At 39.0% G+C, this 24,891-nt stretch overlaps 2 protein-coding genes and 2 long non-coding RNA genes across 5 annotated transcripts; 2 read left to right on the forward strand and 2 right to left on the reverse strand.

The window, feature by feature from the left end:
- Positions 1-3,238: 3,238 nt before the first annotated feature.
- O-fut2 (O-fucosyltransferase 2) lies at positions 3,239-7,574 on the forward strand. The gene is made up of 2 exons (XM_022793381.2): positions 3,239-5,613; positions 6,132-7,574. The coding sequence occupies exons 1-2, from the start codon at positions 3,987-3,989 to the stop codon at positions 6,365-6,367; spliced, it is 1,863 nt and encodes a 620-aa protein (XP_022649116.1). The 5' UTR covers positions 3,239-3,986; the 3' UTR covers positions 6,368-7,574.
- LOC111243734 (uncharacterized) lies at positions 6,838-9,679 on the reverse strand. The gene is made up of 2 exons (XM_022789730.2): positions 9,522-9,679; positions 6,838-9,176 (listed from the first exon to the last, which is right to left on the reverse strand). Exons 1-2 carry the CDS (start codon positions 9,627-9,629, stop codon positions 8,301-8,303), a joined length of 984 nt encoding a protein of 327 aa, XP_022645465.1. The 5' UTR covers positions 9,630-9,679; the 3' UTR covers positions 6,838-8,300.
- Positions 9,680-10,913: 1,234 nt separating this feature from the next.
- Positions 10,914-23,705, forward strand: LOC147757914 (uncharacterized). 2 transcript variants are annotated; one of them, XR_015321245.1, is made up of 2 exons: positions 10,914-11,719; positions 22,900-23,705. It is a non-coding gene; the product is annotated as an uncharacterized LOC147757914 (long non-coding RNA). The 2 variants fall into 2 exon arrangements; XR_015321246.1 differs by lacking the exon at positions 10,914-11,719 and adding an exon at positions 16,229-17,626.
- Positions 16,210-22,901, reverse strand: LOC147757915 (uncharacterized). Its single transcript, XR_015321247.1, has 2 exons — positions 22,431-22,901; positions 16,210-20,007 (listed from the first exon to the last, which is right to left on the reverse strand). It is a non-coding gene; the product is annotated as an uncharacterized LOC147757915 (long non-coding RNA).
- Positions 23,706-24,891: the final 1,186 nt, after the last annotated feature.

Below are 24,891 nucleotides of genomic sequence, written 5' to 3' on the forward strand. Positions count from 1 at the left end.
TTGTAAATCGGGAAAAAAAAATGCAATTATTGATAATTTTCAAAAGATTTACCTTTCTCACAATTTTACTATGGCGCAAACAGGTTTAAAGGTAATAGTCATTGTTTTCTGTTGTTTATCGACGCAGACGATTCTCATTTAAAAAGGAAACTTACTAGGGGTCATTTAGAACATAACAACTCGAGTTTACCTTGGATTATTTGTCTAAGATTCTGGGGTAGTGTAACGGATAGTCTATAGACGATCATCTATTTACGCAACTAAATATGTCAAAACAAAAAAAAATGATGCATCATATACCTGCTTGACTATATACATTAACTACCAGTCGACGGTGGAATCAACTTTTTTTTTTCGATTTTTCGACTAGAAAGGAACAAAATGAAGCCTTTAAGAAACATCGTGAAATGGCTTACAACCTAAATGGACAATTGATTTAGTTAGCTTATATTATCCTTTCCGAATGGCTATATTTTCCACAACTGTTCTCAGTCAATTTTACATTGGCGACAAAACGTGCTAAAAAGAATGCTCTGCACAATTTATAGATACTTGTTTTTAGCCCGTGAAGGTTTCGTTCTTTCTTCGGTCCGTACAGAATATGGTTAGGCTACCCGACAGAAGGAAAAGTTGAACCCAATTAGCTCACAGGTCAAATTAGAATTGTATCTCTTTTCTACCAAAAAAAGAAACAATTAAGGACCACTTAAAACAAAATGGTTTATATAATTCAAATCCGACACGTTTGTGTTCTTACCGTTTTTCCCTTAGGAGGCCAATGGCTCCTCTGCGTTTTATAAATGCAATTATGTAAAGAGCGTTCAGTGAAAAATGTCTGAAAATAGACTCTCTATGTTCATTTGTGTGCCAGTGTGCACCCAGTTCATACAGAGTGATCCTTAATGAAGTGAGAAATGTGTTCGGTAAAATCCTTCTTTCCAGGTTTTACATTACAAAATCATGTGAAGTATCAGACACGATAACATCACCTAGAGGGCTCTTAGCATAACGCTGTGTTAGGCAGATTTAACAAAATAATCTGAGACCTATGCGCATTTATACCAAATGAATAGAATACGACTGCTGGTGACGTTCGCTAATTAATTCTTTGTGTATTCGGGAGTACAATGCAATATCATGTCAAAGTTTAATAATAGCAACAGCAAATAAGAAACAGTAACAGACGGTTGCTAAAATTAAAAATGCCACCTACATGAGAAGTTTGTTTGTACTAGCAGAGCATGCACGGGGTAATCAATACTTTTTTTTTTTCTTAGCAATATGTTCTGTGTAGAGCGCAAAAACGTCTGAATTATTTAGCGGTAATAACAAGAATAACCGTATTACTCTTAATTACCTATTAGTTTCGGCGTAGTTTTCGTTGCTACAGTAATGTTTTGTACGAATATCTTGTTAGTTAGGTGGCTTGAACCAATAAAGCGGCGAATTATTTCCACATCTGTTATTAGAGTCTAGAAAATAATAGCTAAAAATTCTCATAAGCTATGTCAGAGGCATCTAGTACTCGCAGAAACACAAAGCACAACGCTATGCCAAAATAATCCTATCTAGGTCAGAATTACTGACAAAAGGATATCAGCTTTGAAAGTGTATCCATAGAGAAGCTATTATATTGTCAGTAGTACCTTGGCTTGTTTTTTGAAACTGTTTGTCTTGTAATAGCTTATGTAGATGACTGCCTCTATAAAAAAAAAAAAAAAAAACTTTTCCAAGCAACTACGAACAACGAGTTTCGGAGATCCGTACAACCAGCTACAAGATTTTAAATTCGCTAGTCCTCAATCCCGTGTGCTGTAAAGCCATCTAAAAATGTAAAAATAGGCCGTTACCAACAGTGTAGAAAGGTTATACTTAAGGTTATTATTAAGCGGATTTTTAGAAGTCGACTTGCGCTAATAACCGTTTTCCTTTTAGAAATTATTTCTGGGACGGGCTGTCCCATAGCATGGTACTACAGTAGTAATAGATATTAATTATGTATACACGTACGTATATATATACGTGTGTATACATATATATATTAAATAAGTATATATATATATATATATACACGGTGGTGTCTTTGAATTGGGAAAGATTTTGGCGGGCTGCTTGTCATAACGGGCATACGTTCATCTGCTATTGTTCATACGAGACAAAAGAAAATTCTTTTCCAGAACAAAACAACATATTCCTGATGGGGAAAAACAGGGCGTCATTTGTAGGATTTAAGCGAAGATCAGTTATTGATTCTAGATTTCACCATTGGATAAACTTCCACTGAGATCAAAAACTTCACTTTTTTTCTCGAAATTGACAATGTACATTATTGCCAGCTTTTATGTAGTTTTCAAAGAAGTTCGAGAAAAAATATATTCAGCCCCAGAATCCAAACTACAGCGTGTGTAAAAAAGCATTATTTTTTTTCGAAAATTTTGTATTAGTTTTAACCATTTTACATATTACATAGGTTAGGAAACGCTACTTATTAATATTAGGTTGAGAAAACGTTATAGTTCGATTGTTCAGGTTACTTCGATCGATGTAAAAGCTACTTCGATTTTATTTCCTTTAAACGAAAACATTACTTTTAACTAAACGAAAAATTAGACAAAAACATAACTTCAAACCCATGCATATATATTTGTCTAAGAAAAGACACCTGGCTGGGCCGATTGTAGTTTTTGATTTTTTATGATAAAATAGGATAAAAAAATTACGTGATCTCATTACAGCCTCATCGTTTCAACACACCGTGGTAAAAAATTATAACGTCTGATATTTTTGCTATTTTAACTTTTCTATTCTCCTCTGCTGCTTATGAGTCGTGGGTGCAGCTGATAAAAGCGATTTTCTAAATTAACATATTTTGTCTTTTTAAATATTGATTTTTATTGGCGTACAGTTTTTTGTCAACAAACTCTCTTTTAAATATAGCAGCTTCATAGAACCCTTTAATTTGTTCTGTGAAGTCGTTTTCTATAATCTTGGTATTAAAAAAAGCACCGATTTTAAAAGATGACAATCCGTTTTTAAACAACCTTGATAAAAATCAATCAACTGATGTTATAAAATTAATTTCAAAGTTACGCGTCATATTAAAATATCTACAGCCGGTTTCTCTGCCTTTGTGATGAAAAAAATCAATATACACTTTAAATACAAATTTGCAAAAGCGGCTTACGAAAATTTTATTTTTTTCAAAATCCAGCAAGTGAACTTCCTTCTTTTTTTTTGCAGCGGTCTTTTCTCTGTTTACACGTATTCTTACTTTTGGTTTGCGTACCCAGGTAACGCTTGAGCCTAACTTTCCCATTGTATTTTTTAAGAGGTATAGGGCTGAGTGCTCAACCGCACACTAAGCCTTACGTCTAATACATTTTCTTAACACTATAGGGTCCACAGCTACGTAAATCTCGGACTTTAGTAATCTGGGACACTACACATCTCCTACTGTATAGCCTAATCAGTCTGCTCCACTAGTTGTCTGCTCTACGTCATCACAACATATCAGCTGTTCTACAGCACAGTTCACTGCACTTGAAAAATCGGCCGGTTTGCCGCCGAATATACTGGAATCAAGGAGTCTACGGTCGTATGTTAGTATTTGTTACTAAGCAAATTGTTCGAGGTGCTTGGTGTAATTTTTGAGACGTGTGACAAATGTAGACGTTTTAACGCGTGCGATGGTAAATGTACCCTTCGGTGAATTCGACCAGATATGTGGTGGAGTCACAACTTAGTGTAAACATAATGATGTATTTCTCTGTGAGTTTGTGACACTGGTAGCAAAAATTAGAGAGGCTAAATTAGAAATAACGGCGTGAACATATCAGATGCGAGGATTGAACGAATTCGAAATACTTTATATTCACGACAACACTGCACTGTGCTGAAAACGCCTCAAAAGTGAACCAAAATTTACACTGAAGTTCAGTCGAAGAAAGCTTTCGTCAAGTCTATAATATAAAGTTTGAATTTCTGAAATGGTTCATCCGTCAGTTGCTCTCGTGCAAATTTTAGTTCTGCTTGCATTTCCCTTAAGGACATTTTGTGACGAACGGTATCTCCTGTACGATGTTAGTCCCACAGAAGGGTTCAATCTTCGTAGGGATGTGTATATGAGGATTGCACGAATCGCTAAGCAAAGAAACTGGACTTTGGTGTTGCCCCCGTGGGGACCTTTACCCCACTGGAAGGGGCCGACGGGCCTACCATGGTCACTGTTTTTCGATGTGCCGAGCTTGAACAACTACACAAAGGTGATAGAGTTCAACGACTTTATGGATCGATACGTTGGTGACGTTCTACTGGACAATGTTTATGTTCTGAAACACGCGCCTATAAAGGATGAATTCGATGACACTTATTACAAAGTTGAGTGTGGACGAAACGTTGGTTACCGGCTCGTGGATGGCTTGTATGAAGGGTACTTTTTCGGAAAGGATAATATAAAGGCTAGGAAGGTGACCTGCCTTGAAGTGTCTGGAACGGGAAACATCCTCGCCCCATTATTCGATGAGGATTCTATGATAATGCTAGATCATGCTGAAGTCGTACTTCATGACGGATTCGGAGATAAAGAGTATTGGAAGATCAGGAAGTCGATGACATTCGCCAAAGAACTTCAAGACGAGGCAAGTAGGTTTATTAAGTCACGTCTTGGGGAAAAATTCTTGGCAATTCATCTGAGGAGATCTGATTTTCCGATTGTGAGGCCTAATGATGTACCAAGTATCAAGGGCGCCGTTCAACAGGCGAATCAGATACTAAAAGAACGTGGATTGAAGAAGGTTTTTCTGGCCACAGACGGTGATCAGAAGGAGGTTGAGGAATTCCTCAGGTTGGTACCCGAAGCCGTTGCATATCACAAGGCAGGCGTCCGTTTTGAGAATCCCGAGAATCTCATAGAAAACTCGAGCCATGATCTGTGTGACAATCCTACTCCAGCAAGCAGTGTTGCCATTCCAGGACAGGATGCGAAGCAGTGCTCAAGCAATCGAGGAGACCTGGACAAACCGTGCAGGTCCCTGGATGAACACTGTGGGACTGTAAAAGACCATGAATCTGTCAAGGCGTTGCCAATGGAAGAAAAACCTCTTCCAAATGGCGGAAATTGTAAGAATGAATACCAAGATAGAAATGTATCCATAAAAAAGGGCGAATTTCAGCCAAGCTGCGAAGAACCAATTAACTCAATCGATAAGCTGTGTTTACTCAAGGACTCATGTACAACGCAAGAAGGTAGCAGCGACACTCAGGAAGGTATTGACGTCCATGAAAGGGTCCTCAAAACAAGCCATGAGCGATGTGAAAATCCTTACCAAGACAAGAATATTAAAATCCCACCCACGGCATACTTCGAGCCAACATGTAGTGGAGCCAGTCGATCATTAGATCAGCCGTGTGGTGCCGACAAAAGGTGCCCGCAAAGTCAGGGTCACTATGCTGAACCTCTCTTGCCTGGAAAAGCCGATTCCAAGGCTATGGAAAAGGGGACAGCAAGACAGGCCGGCAGCTGCTTAGGCGGTGATGGCACCGAGGTAGACATCAGATGTGTGTCGGAGACCTACTCATCTTCGAACAGAGCACGTTCAAGCAACTTTATCGAAGGTGTGTAATGAAGTCAGCATTGTTGCATGCAATGATGGTTGTGAAGTAGATAGAACAAGTTATGAAGGGCTTTTTTCTTCCTACCTTGCTATTAGTTGATAAAAAAATAGCTGAGGGTGGGCTATTTACATCCCGGTAATAACATTAGTATTTGAGGTGAGCTTGGCAGATGGAAAAAGGAGTCAACATGCTGTGAAATTCCGGCAAAAATATACTGTTAGTTGCTTATATATCTAAATATATATCGCCATAGGTGATTTACGATCTTCGTAATCATTTATGTAGCATAAAGGTATTATTATTACTATCATCATTATCTACGTGCATACGATTTAAAATTCACTTCTAGCGAATGTAGTTGTCGAATGAAACTTACCACAATGCATTAATATTTTATCATTAACAAAATATCTCATCTTTATATATACATACATAATCTTCTTTTACAACATCGACCAGTCTTTCTTTATCTACGACATATATATATATATACATATATATATAAAATTTTGCTTCAGGTTCCTGTATGCCTTCCCCACCGTCTCGCCTAACCGAGGGTCAGATCGCTATTGTTGACCAGATTACCTGTTCACGGGCGGAGGTTTTCGTCGGGTCGTTCGAATCGACATTCTCGTTTCGAATCCAAGAAGAGCGCGAAATTCTGGGAAAGGCACCCGACACAACGTTTAACCGACTCTGCGCCGATGGTGAAACCGATTGCCAACAGCCTACGAGATGGACAATTGTTAATTAATTTCGGTTGCGCTTTGTGCCAATAATGAGAGCGAATGGTGCCTAAATGTGGTTAATTAATGGTTAATTATTGGGACTTAATTAATGGTTGTTAAATGGGTTGCAGGCATCCGCAAGCGTGAGTGCGCTTTGTAAGAATTTACTTAATGTGCGATTTGATATTGTTCAACTGTGTAGCGATATTCCATTTAATAGCAGTGATTTTCGAGTTAATATTTTCGATTAATAGATTTATCATAAGTTGGTGATTGGGGAAAAGTGATTGTAAGAGACAGGTATTGTTTGGTAAAGTAGGTGTGGAATGATAGGCCGTGACAAAGTCGTTGAAAATTAAAGATCTTTTATAGGATTTCCAGTATTCTTATATTAAGAATTCTGTTGTATTTTTCTTGGCAGAGACTGCTATTGTTTTGATATAATGAATTATGGTCAAAGAAGGTGAACGTTATCTTCGTATGAATAGACGCTGTATATCGTCGTACATCGATCGCTTACCATTTATTGTAGAAAAGAACATCTTGATTGATAAAATAGTAGTGTGCGGATTTTTCATTACGTGTATCGACTATTTCACCAATTCATTAAATAAATATGACTATTAGAAGTGTAGAGGTAAGATGTGTAACGAAAATTAGACTTAAAGTTTAGATTTAGACTAAATTTAAGCTTATTTAGTATTATGATTTACATATTACTTATTATTTATTGCTTATATATTACTATGATTACTCTAACTCATACGATATAGCTAATCCTTTGTCAGTTCGTTTAAATGTAGAGCTTTAGCGTTATTCAACACAAGAACGTCACTGAATTTCAGATGCGATCCGCAAGGCATTACAAACAATAACACTTTTTCCTACACTGAAGCGCAAGTGATATATATAGGTATCCATAGAAACTCGAAACTAGAATTAACTTGTTTTTGGAACACGAAGTAGAAGCAGACCGATGGTAACGCTATAACGAAACTAACCTACATTTTATTTTTTGAAAAGCTGGGCTCATGTTGACAAAAGACAGAAAAACGTTCGATAGAAAGCTTGACATCACGGAGTAAATTGAATGTGTAAAGCATGAGAACGTAGGGATGCGATCTAATAAAGACTCACCTCAGTACTATGTGTGCAAAGAGCAGGAGATTTCACTGTGTTAAAAATCATGTACATAAAATAAACACGGCAAACAAGTGTAACTGTATACTAGAAGCGTGTGTTTTGAATTTTCTAGGTGCGGCGTTAGTTTTCGATTGAATGAGTAATAAATTAGTGTGGTCTCTATTGCGGCTCTATATGCTAGCCTCAGAGATACTAATTAGAAACATCGTTTTAGTAAGATGGTAACTGCTGTTCAGTCTATAGGGTCGAGTACACTAAATGTATTAAATATCTAATGAATACAACCAGTGCGTTCGAAACTAGTGCTTACAAGATTTTAGTAGTTTGCTAAGAAAAATACTTTGATGCGTTGAAGCTTCATTAATTTCTCTTTTTGTTTACAATTTGTTTACTAGATTTTCTAAAAACCTTTCATCTGGATTTTCTGAAAACATGTCGTCTGGGGCATTGAAAAGGACCAGATACAAACGAATTCAATAAATCCAGAAGGTGAAATGCGCTTCGTCTAGCAGTGAAGTACATCACATATGGTGTATTCATGTATGATTCATGTACAACATGTATTCATGTACGATTCTATTAGAAATGAAAAAAAACACATTTTCAACCTAACGGACATAGGTTCTCAAAAAGCCCCTAAAATTCGACTTTTACTTCTTCACGCGTACGCCCACATAAAATATATAATATATTTGAATTACTTCTCGCTTTCACCATTTCTCAGACATTTCCATGTCGATCTAGCCCCACTGAATGTAATATTGATTTCCCTTCATAATCGGCAGACCTAATGGAGAGCATTGCAAGAGACGCGTATCACTTCGTTCCAGCCAGCACCGACGATCCAATCAATGAAGATGTGCGAGGAGTCTCAAATAACGGAGAACTATCCAGCGGTACGGGGGCCACTTGCTTAAACACATGGTTGAACGCTGGCATCTTTGGTGCCTGCGCCTCGTGGGCTATCTGTGAAGAGTAAGAGACAGGCCTTGCGGCTTGATTTGCGTGGGGGACAATTCGAGACGAATAAGTACTAGATCTAGGGAACGAGACTCGGGACAGCGCTACAGCAGGCCCAATCGGAGAAACAGTCACGGGCCCAGCTGGGGAAACGGGTGCAAGAGCACGGTGAGTCACTCGATGCGAGTACGAAATCGGAGTAGCGCGGAGTAGAGGCAAAATGGGAACTCCTGTATAGACACTCAACGGTGTTACTTCGCGGAAATTCGGAGACCGAGTTGAATATGTATTGAAGTTGATCGGAGGCGATACAGGTGCTACGGACGCCACGGGAACGTGATGAGTCACCACGGGAGCTGCGGAATGCGTGATGCGCGTAGAGTGCGTTGGCGGAGAACCAACGAAACTAGGGATCACGGGCAAGTGAGTGTAGATCCCCGGGGTACTTTGAATGATCCTCTCTTGACCGTTACTTTCAGGGTTCTTTCGAAGGTTGCTGGAGGAAAGGTCTGCAATTACTGGCCAATTCGGCACCGTTCCAGGCTCGTTAGTTTTGATCGAAGCGCGAAAACCATTTGCATCGGCCACATATGTAACAATTCGTTGACGGCCATCTGCGTCCACAAGCCCATACGATCCAGTTACACCTCCATAGGCATTACCGCTTTCTAAACGAAACGAGCCGCCTGTTGAATGCTTTTCGTTGTAACTGAATTTGTAGTTACCTTGACCCTGTTTGCGATAGAGGTATACACAAATTTGACAAAACATATACAACATATATTAACTACTAATTACTTGCATTGATGCGATCGTGTATAACCGTGACTAGAATAACAAAAAACTATAAATTCTTATCGAACTATAAAAAATCAAATGAAGCTGGAAAATAATGAGTTAGTATGTGCATCACATCGCGTTCACTGTACTCCTTCAGGCATATGAATAATAATACCATGTTTCAAATGTTAACCAAAACTAGTGGCACAAAAATGTCCTAAAAAACGATACAGTTTTAATAAATTTGCTTGTGCGCTGAAAATAGTAATTAAGATAAAAGGGGAAAACGTTGCGTACATCGGCACTCCGAGACGAGACAGATGCGTCACTGGAAATGCTGGGAAGGCTACTGAAGGCCGCCGAAGCGCTAGCAAACAAAGCAATGTTCGCGATGAACGTCCTCATGCTGTAGTATCTACTTGGAAGAATGTGTACATATAAAAAATTAGTTGTCTTTAAAGATGTGTCAAATGGATGGAGTTATCGTGGAAAGGGAGCAATTTAAAAATATTGCCCTTTCAACCTCGAAATAACTCACCACTCTGTATGAGCGAGGCATGCTGCCAGTTTTTCCATGGCAAGCAATATCTTTTTATGAGTGCAATTATGCATAAAAAATTAGTATGAAAATTAGTGTCAAGTCATGGCGTATTTTCTCGATTGGATTTCGTATCAACCTTTTATTTGCGCAAAATGTTGGCTAAACCAGTTTCCTTCTACGAGCATTTGACATTCTAAATCTAATGGTATCGATGTTCGCGAAATTACATTAAAGATTAAAATTGCTCCATGTTATTTGGCAGAAATAATAATATACTAGAACGTACATAAACGTTGGTACGCTGCCTGAGTCAAATGTTTGCTGCTCTTTGTTTTGCTATTACATTTTTGACTGACAGCATAAAGCAAGCGTTGGTTAAGTGTAATTTCAAATCGGTGACCCTTAAAGCATCCGCATTGAATAACAGCGTAAGCTTGATCTAAAACTAAAACAAAACGCAAGTAGTCCATATGGCAAAAATATATTAATGAAAAAGATCGTTTTTCGAAAAAAAAAAGTCATTTGTGGTGTTACATCGTACAGATACTGTTATGGTTAGTCCAAGTATCAACTAAAACAAAAAAAAAAAATAACTACCGGTTGAACTCAATTATGCTCATAAAATGAAATTGATTGCTTATCGATACACCATGTAACCTCCACTGACCTTTTAGATTGGCAGGAAAACGATGATTCTTTTACCAGCAGAATAAAATTATTTCTATTTTTGATGATTGTGACAGTAATACGTTAATTGTGTTCTTTTAATTATCGTAAAGCTCAGTATTTTGATACAGACGAATATTTTTCGATTCTTAATAAATATGACTCCTAGACATATAAAATATAAGCGTTTATTTTTTTTCCATCACTCCTTACTGCGTGTCTAGTTTCCAGCAACAACAGAAAATTTCTCAAGAAAAACATACATGGAGGATTCTATAAAAGAAAACGAACACGTACATTTTTTCTATGAATTGCACACTATTTAATTGCGCTATATAAGGGAATGTATATAAATTCTCTTATAGACGCAAATTTTTTTCCCATCAATGATTAGTAGCATATTTGAACGAGTAACAAGTTTTTTTCTGAATTATTAGCGCTAACTTTACTCGTTGATTAAATGAAGTTCATCTCGCTGACCCTGCCATCAGTTGCCTTCTTTCTACCTGTTTCCAGCTATTATCAAAGACAGTACGTACTGACCACGATCTTGACCTCAGAAAGCGCGCCGTCGACCCAACGGCATTTACCGCAAAGGAGCGAACCGTGAAATTGGCTTACGAAAGGCATGTTTCTCACTTTGGTTTTATTTCTGGATCTTTTTGTACAGACTCTGCTTTTGATCGCGTATATACGTTGCATCGATTAGTTGGCTCATGTCTGCGTAGAAAAATAACTTTTTTCTGCGCTGTTGGCCGCAGAACGGTCGTTAACGGATAGAAGCCACTGTGCAATGAAAAATCAGGGTCATATCATAGCGTATGTCGATATCCGGCTGTATAATCATCCGGAAGAAATTAATTGTAAGCCGATAAACTCTTTAACGAAGACCAGGCGACGAGCAGTGCTGAAAATTGGCATTCGGGTTTATTCAACAGAGTGATTCCTACCGTTTATAATCGTTTACGTGATTACGGTCACTATGATCGTACTACCGATCCGCGTCAGAATGCACAGCCATTTTGTAAAACGAAAGACTTGTTGAAAAGATTATTAGCAAAAAGGATAATGCAGATAATACGTTTGTGGAATAGGTGTCTGCATGTTATAAACTCCGAGGATTTTTTTAAGCTATAGATGCCATCGAATGTAAAATAATAGCCCTTTACAAATCGTAATGGGCCTAATGTGTGGTATACTGTGGATAAACAATTAATTATCTGAAGATCCGGTGATCTTAACTAGCACCAAGGGATGCTCATCATTGTGGAAAGAAATGTAAAAACAGGTAAGCGAAATCTTAGATAACCTGGCGATAAAACGTTTCCAAAGGTCAATTCTGACAAAGACATAATCCTTATATAGATTTATGAGAAGATCAGCTATATATGTGAGTGAAAATTGTTCGAGAATGTTTAAAATTGTAAGAGAAGCGTGTGCTATACGACGTTGTCATGAAATTTATCGATTTGTTTTTTGAGTTATTTATTTTTTGCAAATATTCAAACTATACTATTATCGATCTATTTCGGTGATTATCTATCTATTACATAATTTTATTCGCGGTATCGCTTGTTTGTATTAAACGTTCTTTATTTCTAGAAAATATTTTAGATCTGTGATGCTGGTCTACCTTTGCTTAAATCAAACTTTATCTTTGTGTTAGTTGCGAGTTAATTGAGATCGACGAATGAAGGGGCTCATAAGTGTGAGTAAACTTTTATTTCTTTTTGGCGTATTTACCCCCAACTCCACTCTGTTCTATCGAAGAAAAACGCCTTTCTTATTTCGATGTTTGACGTTTTGGTTTCGGCTTGGGAGAAGTGACCAATGGTGCGCCTAATCGGACGCTAACATCAAATAACTAGTATTCTATTTAACTTTGGATTGTTCAAGATGAGATGCGCGAGTTTAGCTGGTTTTACCTACAGCCAGCGCTAGCCCGGCGCGATGCTGTTGTCGCAGAATTGCTATTGAAGGTAAACATGACCTTGATGGAAGCGACAAAGTTGAAAAAGCTACTGTGCACGTATGCGAGAGTTGCAGTAAGACGATAATGTCCTCATGCGTGATTATATTGTCTTATTTTCTGTGCGTTATAATCGTCCTAAGTTTGTTCAACCTTCACAAATCTCTGGTTGCGATGTATGGGACGCATCCTTTCATAGAATCTTACAACAAAGAATCGCTAAACCGTGTCAAAGCTTCCTCTCTCAATATAGCTTGCAAACAAAAACTGATAGGGATTACTTCGACTAGAGTGCAATAAAAACAGCAAGCAGAAATGGACAAAGCACTATAAATTTTAGGCTTTCTTTTCCAAATTATTTAAGTGAATGTAAATAATTTATTTAACTACCATATACTAGCCTTTTCAGCTTCGTACAAATTAGTGCTACTTGAGAGTTCTTTAATGATAAAAGAACTGAATTGATACTGCAAGCTTTGGTCAGCGCGGACTGGGTGGCTTATGCGCACCTCTGATTTACGAAAAAGGAAAACACGAAGGGCTTCTACTGCGGTTTTCATGCTGCCTCATAGGTCTATTGGAAAAAAACAGGTAAAGACGATAAGACCCCTTCTATAATAGTGGTGTTTGAAGCAACACCGAAGGGTGACTCCAAGGACTTGTCTACATGCGAGAACAGCTGAGGCTTACCTCGAAAAACAAACTTTGTGAGCTGTCGCGTTTCGCTTCTTCGCGCTTTCTTACTTACCAAGTGTATTAATCACAACTTAAGATAAATATTGATATATTTCACTTTCATTAAATTCACGACTACCGTCTCAACCAGATAATATTGCTTTGTGTGTGTGTTATATGCAGCCGTTATCTTCGCACTGATTTTAATCCCCATAATTTGTTAAGATCAATTACAGAGTTGGCAAATTTCTAAATTCCGCCGGTGTATTAGTAATCGTGTGTGATAGCGCAATGGACAGTCTACCTGTTTGGTAAAATTAAGGGCACATGGCGGTTCAGGTTCGAGCCTAGACGATTGTACACACGCCGTTTTTTTGCCGTTTGAAGTAGCACATAATGGCTTAAGTCGCGGGCATAAAACACGGAAAACACATCGTCTTAGTAAATGGAACAGATTTCACCAATTACTTTCTCCTCACGATGTGATACGCCTAACAAAAAACAGCTTTCAAAAAGACCGGTGTTAGTCTTGTGAATGTAGAACATTTGTGACTAATTAGTACTGAACCCCGTATCGTCTGTACGGCATTTACATATGGTTTAGCCGAGCATTAGACGCCACAATATAAGTTTCACAACACCAGCTTATGGCCAGAAGACTGCTATACTGCTCACACAAAGTACTAATATATTAGCAATCGACAAAAAATACGCGACGTTAGTCATTGTAGCTTTTTATTCAGTTAAATCAAGAAAACGTTCAGCCTATAAGGTCGTACGCGCTCACGAGCGCGCTCATGGGGTGTCTTCCTATAATCATCATAATATTATATTTTATTTAACGCCTTCTTTTAGGTAATTAGAAGATGAAACATACCTATGAACGCTTGTCATCTGTTCAAATGAACCATTCTTGCACACGTAATCATAGAGGTTAGTCTTGCGCTTTTTCGGCAGGTATGCGTACCTAGAATCGAACAAATATTCGATTGATTTCAGTCCATGATTCCATATTTCAATCCAGTCTGCTGAAATCTAAAGACTTTTCTATTTTTCAAGTGTAATCTTCAACCTTTTGTTATATTAGTTATTATAAATAACTAAAATTAGTCGCAAACTTTCACACACAACGAAGTCATATAATAAACATTGATATAGATGTAGTTTCATACTAACTGGTTCGATGGGGTAGTTAACGTATTAGGTCACAGCGTCTCCTACGCATTGTTATAATAAACTATGCGTAAGGGCAACCGTACAGGAGACACTCTGTTCATTGTATAGCCGTTCTCGTAAGAAGCGTTTTAAGGCTTTCAAAATCTAAATCCATCACTTCATCGTGACATATACATGTATATTATGAGCTTATAGTTGTTTAGTTGAGGATTATTGCGTGGTTTAGATTAGAAAAAGTGCCAATCTTTATACATTCTGAAATCTTTATATATCCTGAAACGGGCCAATGGCTATCTAAACATTATCGTTCCTTGTAGATATACATCTCTATTTAACGATATGCATCATCCGTAGAGCACGAAACCTTTAGCGTGCGTTACGGATGTATTCTTTTTGGCAAGATGATATAGTTCGTGTTTTTGAAGAAACCGAAACACTTGACTACGGCAATTTGCTTTCAACTTAATTTCTTTTTTTAAATAATTGAAAATATCTTAGAAGTTGGCCAAACTTGCAACAATTACAATAGTAATTACGCAGTACGGAGAGCGACTCTCTTCCTACGACTGGATCCTCTTCCTACGACGATCTTCCTAACTACAGTTAAAAAGTAAATAATTGATCAATGCGGCTGATTATTTTAGATTCACACGCCATTCTTGTTGATAGCAATATAACTGTTTGCAAGTTAAATAAAGCCTAGAACCATATCTAAAAACTGTAGAAGTAACCATGCCATTATCTCTAGCAGTGTCGATGGGTAGCAGAGAAATCCGTATATTAAAGCTGGTTCACTGGAGTCGCTGCGCACGGCACATACTTAAAACAATTGCATCTGCCCAGACGCCTTGATTCATTTCGGCTTCGAAGATCTCAATGTATATTTTTCTCTAGCGATGATCATGGTGACGACTGTGACACCCGTAGCTCTGAATGGGTCATCCTGTGACCAGTCGATAAAAACCCGAATGATCCGTGGGGGAAAAATTCTTCCAACATACCCCTGTTCCACCATAGCCCAACTCAGAAGTTTGCCTCTCCACTGGCGACATTATTCCTATGAGAACTCGCTAAGACGATAGTGAAATGGAGTGGGCAATCGATGGCTCGAAAAGTTTTGATTCTTCCTTTTTGCAAGCGCGGCGTGGACTTCCTTTTCGCCTGATGGTATCTCAAGTTTCTATGCCGGAGTCGGATTGTTGTGCAAACCAACTTCAGTCAGGTCTCACTTTGGCCAGAACGTTTTCGATACAGGCGCTCACAAGCATCAGTTTTTTTTTACCCTTTAATGGTCACTGGATACCCTGTTCTCCGCACATAGTCTCATGATACACTTGGACTGTCTGATTCGCCGATTTGAGCTGAATTCTATTTGGGGACCCGGCCTCAGTCGCCCGAACGGCGCCGTACTTAGGAGAAATTGGATCTTAGTTCCAGAAAGTTTGTCGCTAGGCGTTTCATGTTAGCATTATTTTTTGCTTAATACCCAAACTTCACTTATGGCATAAGTCCATCCATGTCTATTTCATCTATGGGCTGGACCAGAACTTTCAGACTGGGGTAACTTTTTTTCAGCCCGTTCTTCAAGGTTCAGCGTTATCTGTCTCAGAGATTTTTCATGAAGATTCCCCGCAGTTCGTAATGTGATACGCTTTTGTTTTTTTTTTTTAAAAGAAACAGACATTTTAATTAATACTATAGATATACGCATCAAATATCACACAACTAGACTCAGGTTGTTGGAAACCATAGACTTTACAGAAACCATCTGTCTATAAGGGAAGCATAATGTCAAGAAATCTGCATACCAGTAACTAATCGTCAAATACACAAATATAAATGGCCGGTGTTTCCGTACTACCTGTTGTACAAAGCAGAAAGGAGCGGCCGATTTGGATTTACTGTTTTTACTAAAATTAACCTATAGTTGGGAAGATATGTATAAAGAAAAAATACAGTTGACCAAGAGATGGGAATTAAGCGTTTATTCATATATGGTTGAAAAAAATGGATAATATTCCATTAAAACATGGATCGAATATGTTCAACAAGTGACAATTGTAATGTCACGCACGAGATCTCCAGAATCGCGGAAGTATTATTCTATCTATGTATGCGTCGAGGTTTACGCCCGGCGCTGCCGGTACACAACCGCTCAGATGGCTTGCCTTTTTCAGCACAAAACAAAATACACCTACGCCTCGTTTCGATTCTAAACCTCTCCAGGCACCGGATAAGTTGGCGCTTGCCTTCGAGATAACGCAGTGTTACGTCGAGGGCAAGCGCTTCACTTTACAACGAGTTAATATCGATTAACGAGTTCATTAAGACTAAATTGCCCAAGACGCTGAATCTTTACGCACCTAGAAATACACAAGTTGCATGTGGTCATTCAAGCCGATCCCTGAAGAGTGGCAACAATTGCATTGTTTAACACGTGCGTGATATTTCGATATGTAGGATAGCATATAGTGGGATTTTTCCCATGTAGATTAGATTGTGCTTACAGTGATCTAGCTTTGTGTTTTTGTATCGTCATTGTGTCGGTCTGTTGTGTTATACATTCCGTGGCGGTAAAAGCGAACGCTTGTCCCAAGGCTGTTTGGTGCGTAGCTTTTATATTTACAGTGCTGGCTATGTTCCACCAGTTCGTACTACGCCAGCTCAAAACCGGCCTTGTCAATCGAATGCATACGTGACTAAGGAAAAATTAATTCTCGAGAGTTAAAGCCATACATTTTTAATGGATAAAATTCTTATACAAATTTTTATTTAATTATTATGAACCTTTCTATAACTTATAGGTAGCATCGTTCCTGATTCTGTCAGAGGTTTATATCAATAACAAGAATAATCGACTGTGAGCCCTACGCATTTTATTATACTGCTACGACATCGGAAAATATTGTATTATGATCTCATCAAAGCTATGCTAATTTTTTTCAGTTTGTTAATACATAATGTGTATTGATCTGGATTAAAAGTTTTCTTTTCAACAAAACGCCGACTACTAGTAATGTAATTAAATTCGTACAAACTGCAAGTTAAACTATATAGCTCCGGGCGTTACTTGTTTCTTCATGCGCTTCAAACTTTCATCTGCTCTTCCCCTATGTAAACCACATCTCTACCATCGCGAGCATCGACGAGCCTGTTCACTTCTAACAGCTAAACGGCCTCTCCCACACGTCGACCTTTGCAGGCGTTGCTTATGCTCAAAGCTTCCCTAACGGGCTGTTTGGGACTGGCCTCTCGTGTTGTAGTGCCAACCACGTCGTCATCACCATCGTCGCCATCACAACCAGCGCGTTTTCAAAACAACAGGCTCAAAGTCATGGTTTTCGAGTCGCGCATAGCCTCATCCTTCAACTTATGGTAAATGCGACGTTCGTCGCGGAACCGCAACTCCTTTCAGCGTCTACATACACTGCAGAAAAATAAGAGGGATAGGAAATTCAAAAACTTCTTTAAAGTTTAAAGCATGCGCGTTTGAAGATGCATTCTAATAGTACATCTTCAATGTACACAGAAAGAGGGTGAAACCAAATGGGTGAGTAAAAGAAATGATAAAGAGAGAAGGAAAAAAGCTTTCAAGTTTTCAATTCCGTGCTAGCCCCAAGTAAGCTAGTGCGTTTGTAGGCCGTCAGGAATCGTTGACCTCAACGGCACATAGAAGCAATCACCAGAATTTATGCTCTAACGAGACCGATTACGTGGGGTCAACAGGACCTTGCCGCCTTAAACTTGGCTACCACAAAAATTGCTTTGGGTAATGGTCTCCGGTCCAATGACAGTAACTGATTAGGTTTAACGATATTTTAATTAGGACTGGGCTATCGAGTTGGGGACGTTTAAGGGAAAATATGCGTTACTACAGATATTCTAGTAGGATAAGATAGCTGAGTGAGAGAAAACCTCTATCTGCTCAATTTTCGGTTGCAGAGTCGTTGGAGGTCGTTATCTAAACTAGTCGAGTATTGATGTGTTAACGTTAATTCGTTTTATGATGATCTGGCAGTCTAGATCAGTTTTCGGGATCTTGGATGGAGCTTGATATCCGAAGGAAGTGTTCTGTTCCGTGCTATTAGCAGGTTCAACATTGTGTGGACATTTTATGTTGAACGTGAATAACCGATTGGCACCACATGGAACAAACTCGAATAGTGGAGAAATATTAGACAGAAGCATATCCAACGTTCAGGACTATTGTTCATTGGTTACCTATTCGGTTCCTTTAGAAACTTAGATTTTTCGTGCATTCATAAGCAGGACTTGGTTGCGTGTAATGTGTAAGAATACAATAGGGGAAGACAATACCTAACAAGTTCCACCGCTTCCCAGTCGTTCCTGACAGCATGGCCCGCTTCGCCTCAGCATCACTTAGTTCAATTAGAGTCACTAGAGTCCTTAACTCTATCAGTACTTTACTAACAAAAACTAGCAGATCCACGAGTTTTTGACCAGTACTTAATCGAGCTAACACAGAATAGGCGAAACTAGAAGCAGAGATTCACATCAGCCATGATTTAAGCTCGTTCTTATCTACACTATTCGACATGGGCCGAGCGACCACGTAGGCAGCATCCTCTCTATTAAAAAAATTATCGATACTTTCGTAGAACGTCATTTGTTGCGTGAGTTTTGCCTTTCCGGAAAAGGTACAAATTGGCCTATCATTGGCCTTTAGGTTGGTCGATGTTGCGTATCAACAATGGTACATCAAGTGCTTGAAGTAATGAGCTTTAATTGAATGATATGATTGGCACAGCACGGAACTGAGAGAAGAAGAACCCATTGCGTTGCGGATGAAGCTATCACACCGCTTGTATGCATAGCGGGAAAAAGTTTGAATGAAGGGTCGACGCTAACGAGCATCGACATATTTAAGATTAGTATCATGTGGAAAAACAGCTTTCGTAGTTATTCGACGCGAAATTTGTTTCGACTTTAGATACAATTTATACCAGGAACTAATAGCAGCCAGAAAATTAATAATAAGAGTATGTCACTGACTCTTAGGAGCAAATAGTGCGAAGGCTTATGGTATTGCAATATTTTTGTGTGATATCGTCGGTTACGTCATGTATAGCAGCCTAATAGGGTATGTGATCAGTGAAGGCCAGGCAATTATGCTGTTCAATGGGAGATCTGTCTTCCTTTCTCTCCTAGGCTACTGTTCCTTCATCATCCTAACATCAACTTTTTGATCTATGATGCAGTGGTAATCGATCAAAAGCGCTCTTGCTAGCTGTAGAGGTAAGCTATGTGTTCTCGACAGCCTGCTTTGTGTTCTCGTGTATTCTTGGAAAGAACGGTATATCAAATAGGTTATTATGAGGCTATCGAAGCGGGTTAAGCTTTATAAAAAGGGGGCAGGACACAAAGTCTCGACGTCATGGACAATTAGAGCGAGACAACGAATGCGAGCCTCAACGAGCAGGATGGGTTCTTATCGCCGATGACAACGAAGTTCCAACGCAGAGACATCGTGAAAGAGCTTTCTGTACAGGCAATTTTCTTTGGCCTCAATGCCGATGGGATATCGCTTGATGGAAACGGTTCTAACGTTGTTGCCGTTGCTTGTTGGACTTCATCGATTGAATAATTGGATGTTCAAAGTAAAAGAGCTCAGTGAGATGGTGCAGCTTAGGGTGACAGGGGCGAACAGCGTCATAGCAAAGGTCGATAGCCGATCCATGTCTTGGACATAATAGCTGGCAATTTTTTTCGACGTAAACGCCTCCATCGAAACAGAACTGAAATAAATGATCGCAGCCTTAGTTCCTTAAAGGCCTACTTTATTAAATTTTACTGTATTTGAATATATTTGTGTATCAATATATTTTTAGCCCGCTGTTCGATGGTCGCACCTCAAACTATCGCTACAAAGCTCGACTCGCTTCTTGCGCTACCATCGTCCTGTCTCTTCTGAGACATTTAAGCAATTTATCGTTGTGGTCAATAACCACAAAATGAATATCGAATAGAACCGCAAAGGCGTTACTTAAAACAACTATATATTTTATATATATTAATTAGAATATATTAATATAATATATTCTATATATATTAATTAAACTTTGAGTAGTGTCTCCATAATTACTGTTATTTAAGTGTGTCTACTGGATTTCGTTAAGAAAATTTTTCTCGGGGGGTATAACCCATAGCCTGAACATTCTGACAGATTTTAGGACACACAAATTTAGACGTGGCTTTATTAAAATTTAGATCAGTTAAAAGTAAGTCACAAAGCAGCTTCGAACCGTCTACGCGTCGTGGGATAAATACAAGAACGGCTAAAAACGTGAATCTCCTATAGGTTAAATATCGAGATTTGGTACTGCGCTACCCTAGTCGAGTCGGTCAAGATGTATGTTCCGTATCAAATTGTCAGCGTTTATGAAGTACAAATATTTAAATTGTAAAACCATCATCATCAGAATTCTCAGATCAACAGGCTAGCACCCACAAAAAGGCGATTTTTTTTTCGTTTGGTATAATATTAATGAAGTGATCAATGGAGAAAGTTGGAAAATGATTTTGCTACTTGGCAAAGTTAGTCGCCATTTAATACTGGGAGTGCAAAGAAGCATATTCTCGTTAGACTAGAAAGTTCTTCTTCAGAAGACCTATGAGGCAGGCTCCGTTTTTTCAAACCATTACATGTTTAGACCGATAAAACATTCATGTAGACAATTACCACTTAATTAGATCTGTTAAGTAGAAACGGTCGTCATAAACTGAGCCGATCAGACACTAGGCTCCTTACAATGTTATATCGAGAGCCGAGAATTCTACCGCAAGGGAATCTACGGCTTCTGCTTAGTAGGAAAAAAAACATAGCTCATAACATCAACTACTTCGTTGATAAAACTTTTGACGCTATACTTTTTTCGATCGGCCAACCAGCATAAGGGTTTGCTCGTTCACCTGCTAAATGTACTCGATGACTGTTAATACAAGACTGCGATATATGTGAGCTTATTATATTCACCACCATCATACTTGACATTATTAATTAACAAATGTCCTTCACTACCAGATACAGAGACTGGTTCATACGGATCAGCTGAACCGTATATAATAGGGGTGGTCACAAGCTTCTGCTTAAGTAGGTTAGTATGAGTTAGGCGGGTTCGTACATACGCAAAAAACAGCTTCCATCTACCGATAGACCTATCAGAACATCTACAACTTCGGCCTTAAATGACAAAAGGCCTTCCGCCATCTGAATCACTGCCAGAATTTGCAAGTTATCCCCGCAACCATACGGTGATAACGGGTTAACTCATTAGTCTGAAAGAGAAATAGTTAGGCCAAGGCTTGAATCTGAGTCTCCAATAAAAATGCGAAAGCCTATAGCGAAAGCGGTGTCTATAGTGATTTTAGTCTTCGTTCGTTCCCTCCAGATTGCTCACATAAATTCCCTATCTTGAAAATTGTATGAAACAACACTGAATAACGATATTGAAGGTCGTTGTAGAAGCGACCGCGATGATTCCAGACCAAGGAGAGAGGTTTTCCAGTTAGAACAAGAGATGCGCCAGCGACAATGATCGACGTCCTTGATCCAAGTGTGCTCTTGCACGTTACCCGAGTGCCCGATAGGCCTTAACTGTTTTTCGGCTCTTCACGCTGGGGTGACTTTTACTGCAATTAAAGCCAAACTGGCTTAATCTTAGCCGATAAATACGGCATTTATCGTTTTGCCTTAATTTAGAATCTCTTATAGGAGTACTCCTAATATACGCGACTGATCCAAATTGGAGAAACGACGCCACTGTTATGATCGTGCGGAAGATGACATAATTTTTAGAATAGATAACAAAAAGAAAAAGGATCTCAATAGAAAAAAACTTTTTTCATAAATATATAATGTAACATTCTCCGCCTGAAAAGGAATTCTTGTATAATATAAGCGATTAGTTAAAGTTTATAGCCAAAAAATTAACAATGTAGCAAGAGCAATCACAAAAAACCGCATACATTTTTCCGATAATCTAGCATAACTACGTGCTACATTATATCACCCTACCACCTCTAAATTCGCAATTAAATTCATTATAATCAACGACATAAACAGCAACTGTACCGTAATTTCATATCACATCTAACCATTTGAACAAGGATGTATTTGTATCGAATTTTCAGAATACAGGCTTTGGTTGCTCAAACATACCTGCAATCGAATTTAAAAACGTCGATTGGCCCATTTGCGTACGTTGACTTGTCGGTGTTGCATTCGCTCACCTGCTATGACCCGATATCGCCAATGATATATCGGAAAACCTTTGAAAAATCTCTTTCAGCAAACCAGCTATCACTTTGAACCTTGTTGGTCCCTCCAGACACAATCCTCCCGATCGATCATTCCCCAGTAGCCCTCTGAGTACGCATCTATTTAGACCATATGTGCTGTTAAGAAGTCGTTCCACGACAAACGCAGCTGAACATACCCGTTATGTAGTGGACACGAAGTTACGACGCTTGCCTATACCGAAAACGCTGCCGGTTTTGCTGAATCCATAGATTCAGCGGGGATCTCATCATCGATGACATCGCCAGCTGCGATCGTTGAACTTCGTGATGCACGCACGTTCTAGTTCTTTGCATAAACCGTGTTTTCTTGGTCTCCTGCTTGTTTGCAGGGTACCCTGTCAGGCATCCAGCCGTAGCCTTTTCTCGTAATCAACTTGTTAGATGCTCTTGGGGACTATCGACTTATTGCAGCAACTCAAGTGAACAGCAGGCAATAGCCGCTGAGAATTTACCAAGCCACGAATCGTCACGTATGTCTGATTCCTTTGCGTCGTCAGCTTCGGCCAACGGTAGTGAGAAGTATCGCGCAGCGCTTTCAGATAACGAACCTTTGCGAGCTCCAAAGGCGTAGACTAAGCTGGTACCGCTGCAGGCACATCGGTGGTTCGCGACATTAGCCGATTGCTATGGTTCTCTCTACGGTTATGGTATAACAAGGCAGGAGCCTAGAGACACCGATGTTCGTTCTACTCACTGGGATCGCCCTGTTCGCAGACCTTTCAACACGGTATCAAATATCGCTCGTTATTTTTGCGAGTATTCGTAAGGGGCATGCTAGTAGATGGCCACGCGGACGCTTTTGCCTATGGTAGTACGGTGCTGTGCCGGCCAGAAACGACAGTCAGAGTCTCTTTCTACTTCAATCTATGCACAGACATACGTATACACATGAACTGTGACATCATATGAACGTATTAACGTCAAAAAAAATCTAGAGAAAAGCTGACGATGAAGAAGAAAAGTGTGCATGCAAAAAAATGATGGTACAAAGCCAGCTAACCTTCTTGATCCTTAATATATAATAGATTATTATATTAACATATAGTTCGTCTGTAAATCGTCACGAATCGTCAGGCTGTAGCTCACATTGGTAAAGTTTGCCGAATAAAGAAACTTGCTGGTGTGCGTGACTTTACTCTGTCTTGGTCGATCTCGTAGAGCTTTTTTAAGACGTAAAAAAGAATGTCAATTTTAGGTTAGGTATTTTTATTTAAAATCAAGCAGCTAAAATTATTAAAACGAGAAAAAATTAATAACGAATGCGCCATGACAACACAAAATCAAAATTGCAATTGAAATCAAAAAACGTTTTTTTAATTTCATAGGGAATACAAAACGACAAGCCACAATAATGGACAATAAGAACAATGTACAAGTTAAAACATAACTATGTGCCTTCATACAACCGAAAACCGTCTAGTAAAATCTACAATTATCATATAATTATGCCTAGCCGATTTCAATTGAGACACAATTGTAGATGGCTAGTAATCGTTAGGGCCGACTAAAAGCTTTGCCTAATGGTTAACATCAGTGCAGCCCTTGCAAACGCCGCTTGATACAAGCGCGTGGACCTTTTTTGACGTCAGAATTCTAGGAACAACTAATGAGACGACGATCCATTCAGCCCAGTATATACTACCACAAGAACAGAACAAAGCAGCTCTCAAGCTATGACGTTTATAACATCAGAATGCGAGCATAGTTAGTAGATGGGCAAAGCGATATGTTCGTATAGAGAAATATTGATCTAACATGCCACCAAAAAGAGCGTGGGGCCGCCATAGAAGCTCTAACGTATGATGAGCGGTGAGTCATGTTCATGTGTTCCGAGGGCTACTATATAATGGACGGCAACGTCTTTTGCACAGCGTGGTAGGCTTCGGTGACTGAGTGATGGGTGCTTACCAGACATAATTCTAGTTGGGAAGTGCGAAAAATGAAAGACAATTTTCGTGAGTCGGCTAGCCATATAGCCTGGGTCATAGTCATCTACATAAATGCATACATTGATATTAAGTGTGAGGGGGCGTAGCTGAGTGCAGAGAGCTGTCTGCTCTTTAGCAGACAGCTCTCTGCAATGAGCACTATAATGAAACAGTTCACATACAATGTAAACTGTAATGCAGCTGGCGATAAATTCGTTCGGGCAGAGCTTCATTAAGATACGACCACTGATAAATCAGTGTGTCATAATCATAATAATATGATATTGCTACCATGCTATTATCGATTACTAAAGGAAAACAAATTAATCTTGTTGAAACTTATTTAGAAATGGGTGTCTAGGGATTTTCGCTAAGACTATTCCGGTCTGCAGG

The sequence above is a fragment of the Varroa destructor genome, unplaced genomic scaffold (genome assembly GCF_002443255.2).
Source record: "Varroa destructor unplaced genomic scaffold, Vdes_3.0 BEIS01000002.1, whole genome shotgun sequence".
NCBI classification, from domain to species: domain Eukaryota; kingdom Metazoa; phylum Arthropoda; class Arachnida; order Mesostigmata; family Varroidae; genus Varroa; species Varroa destructor.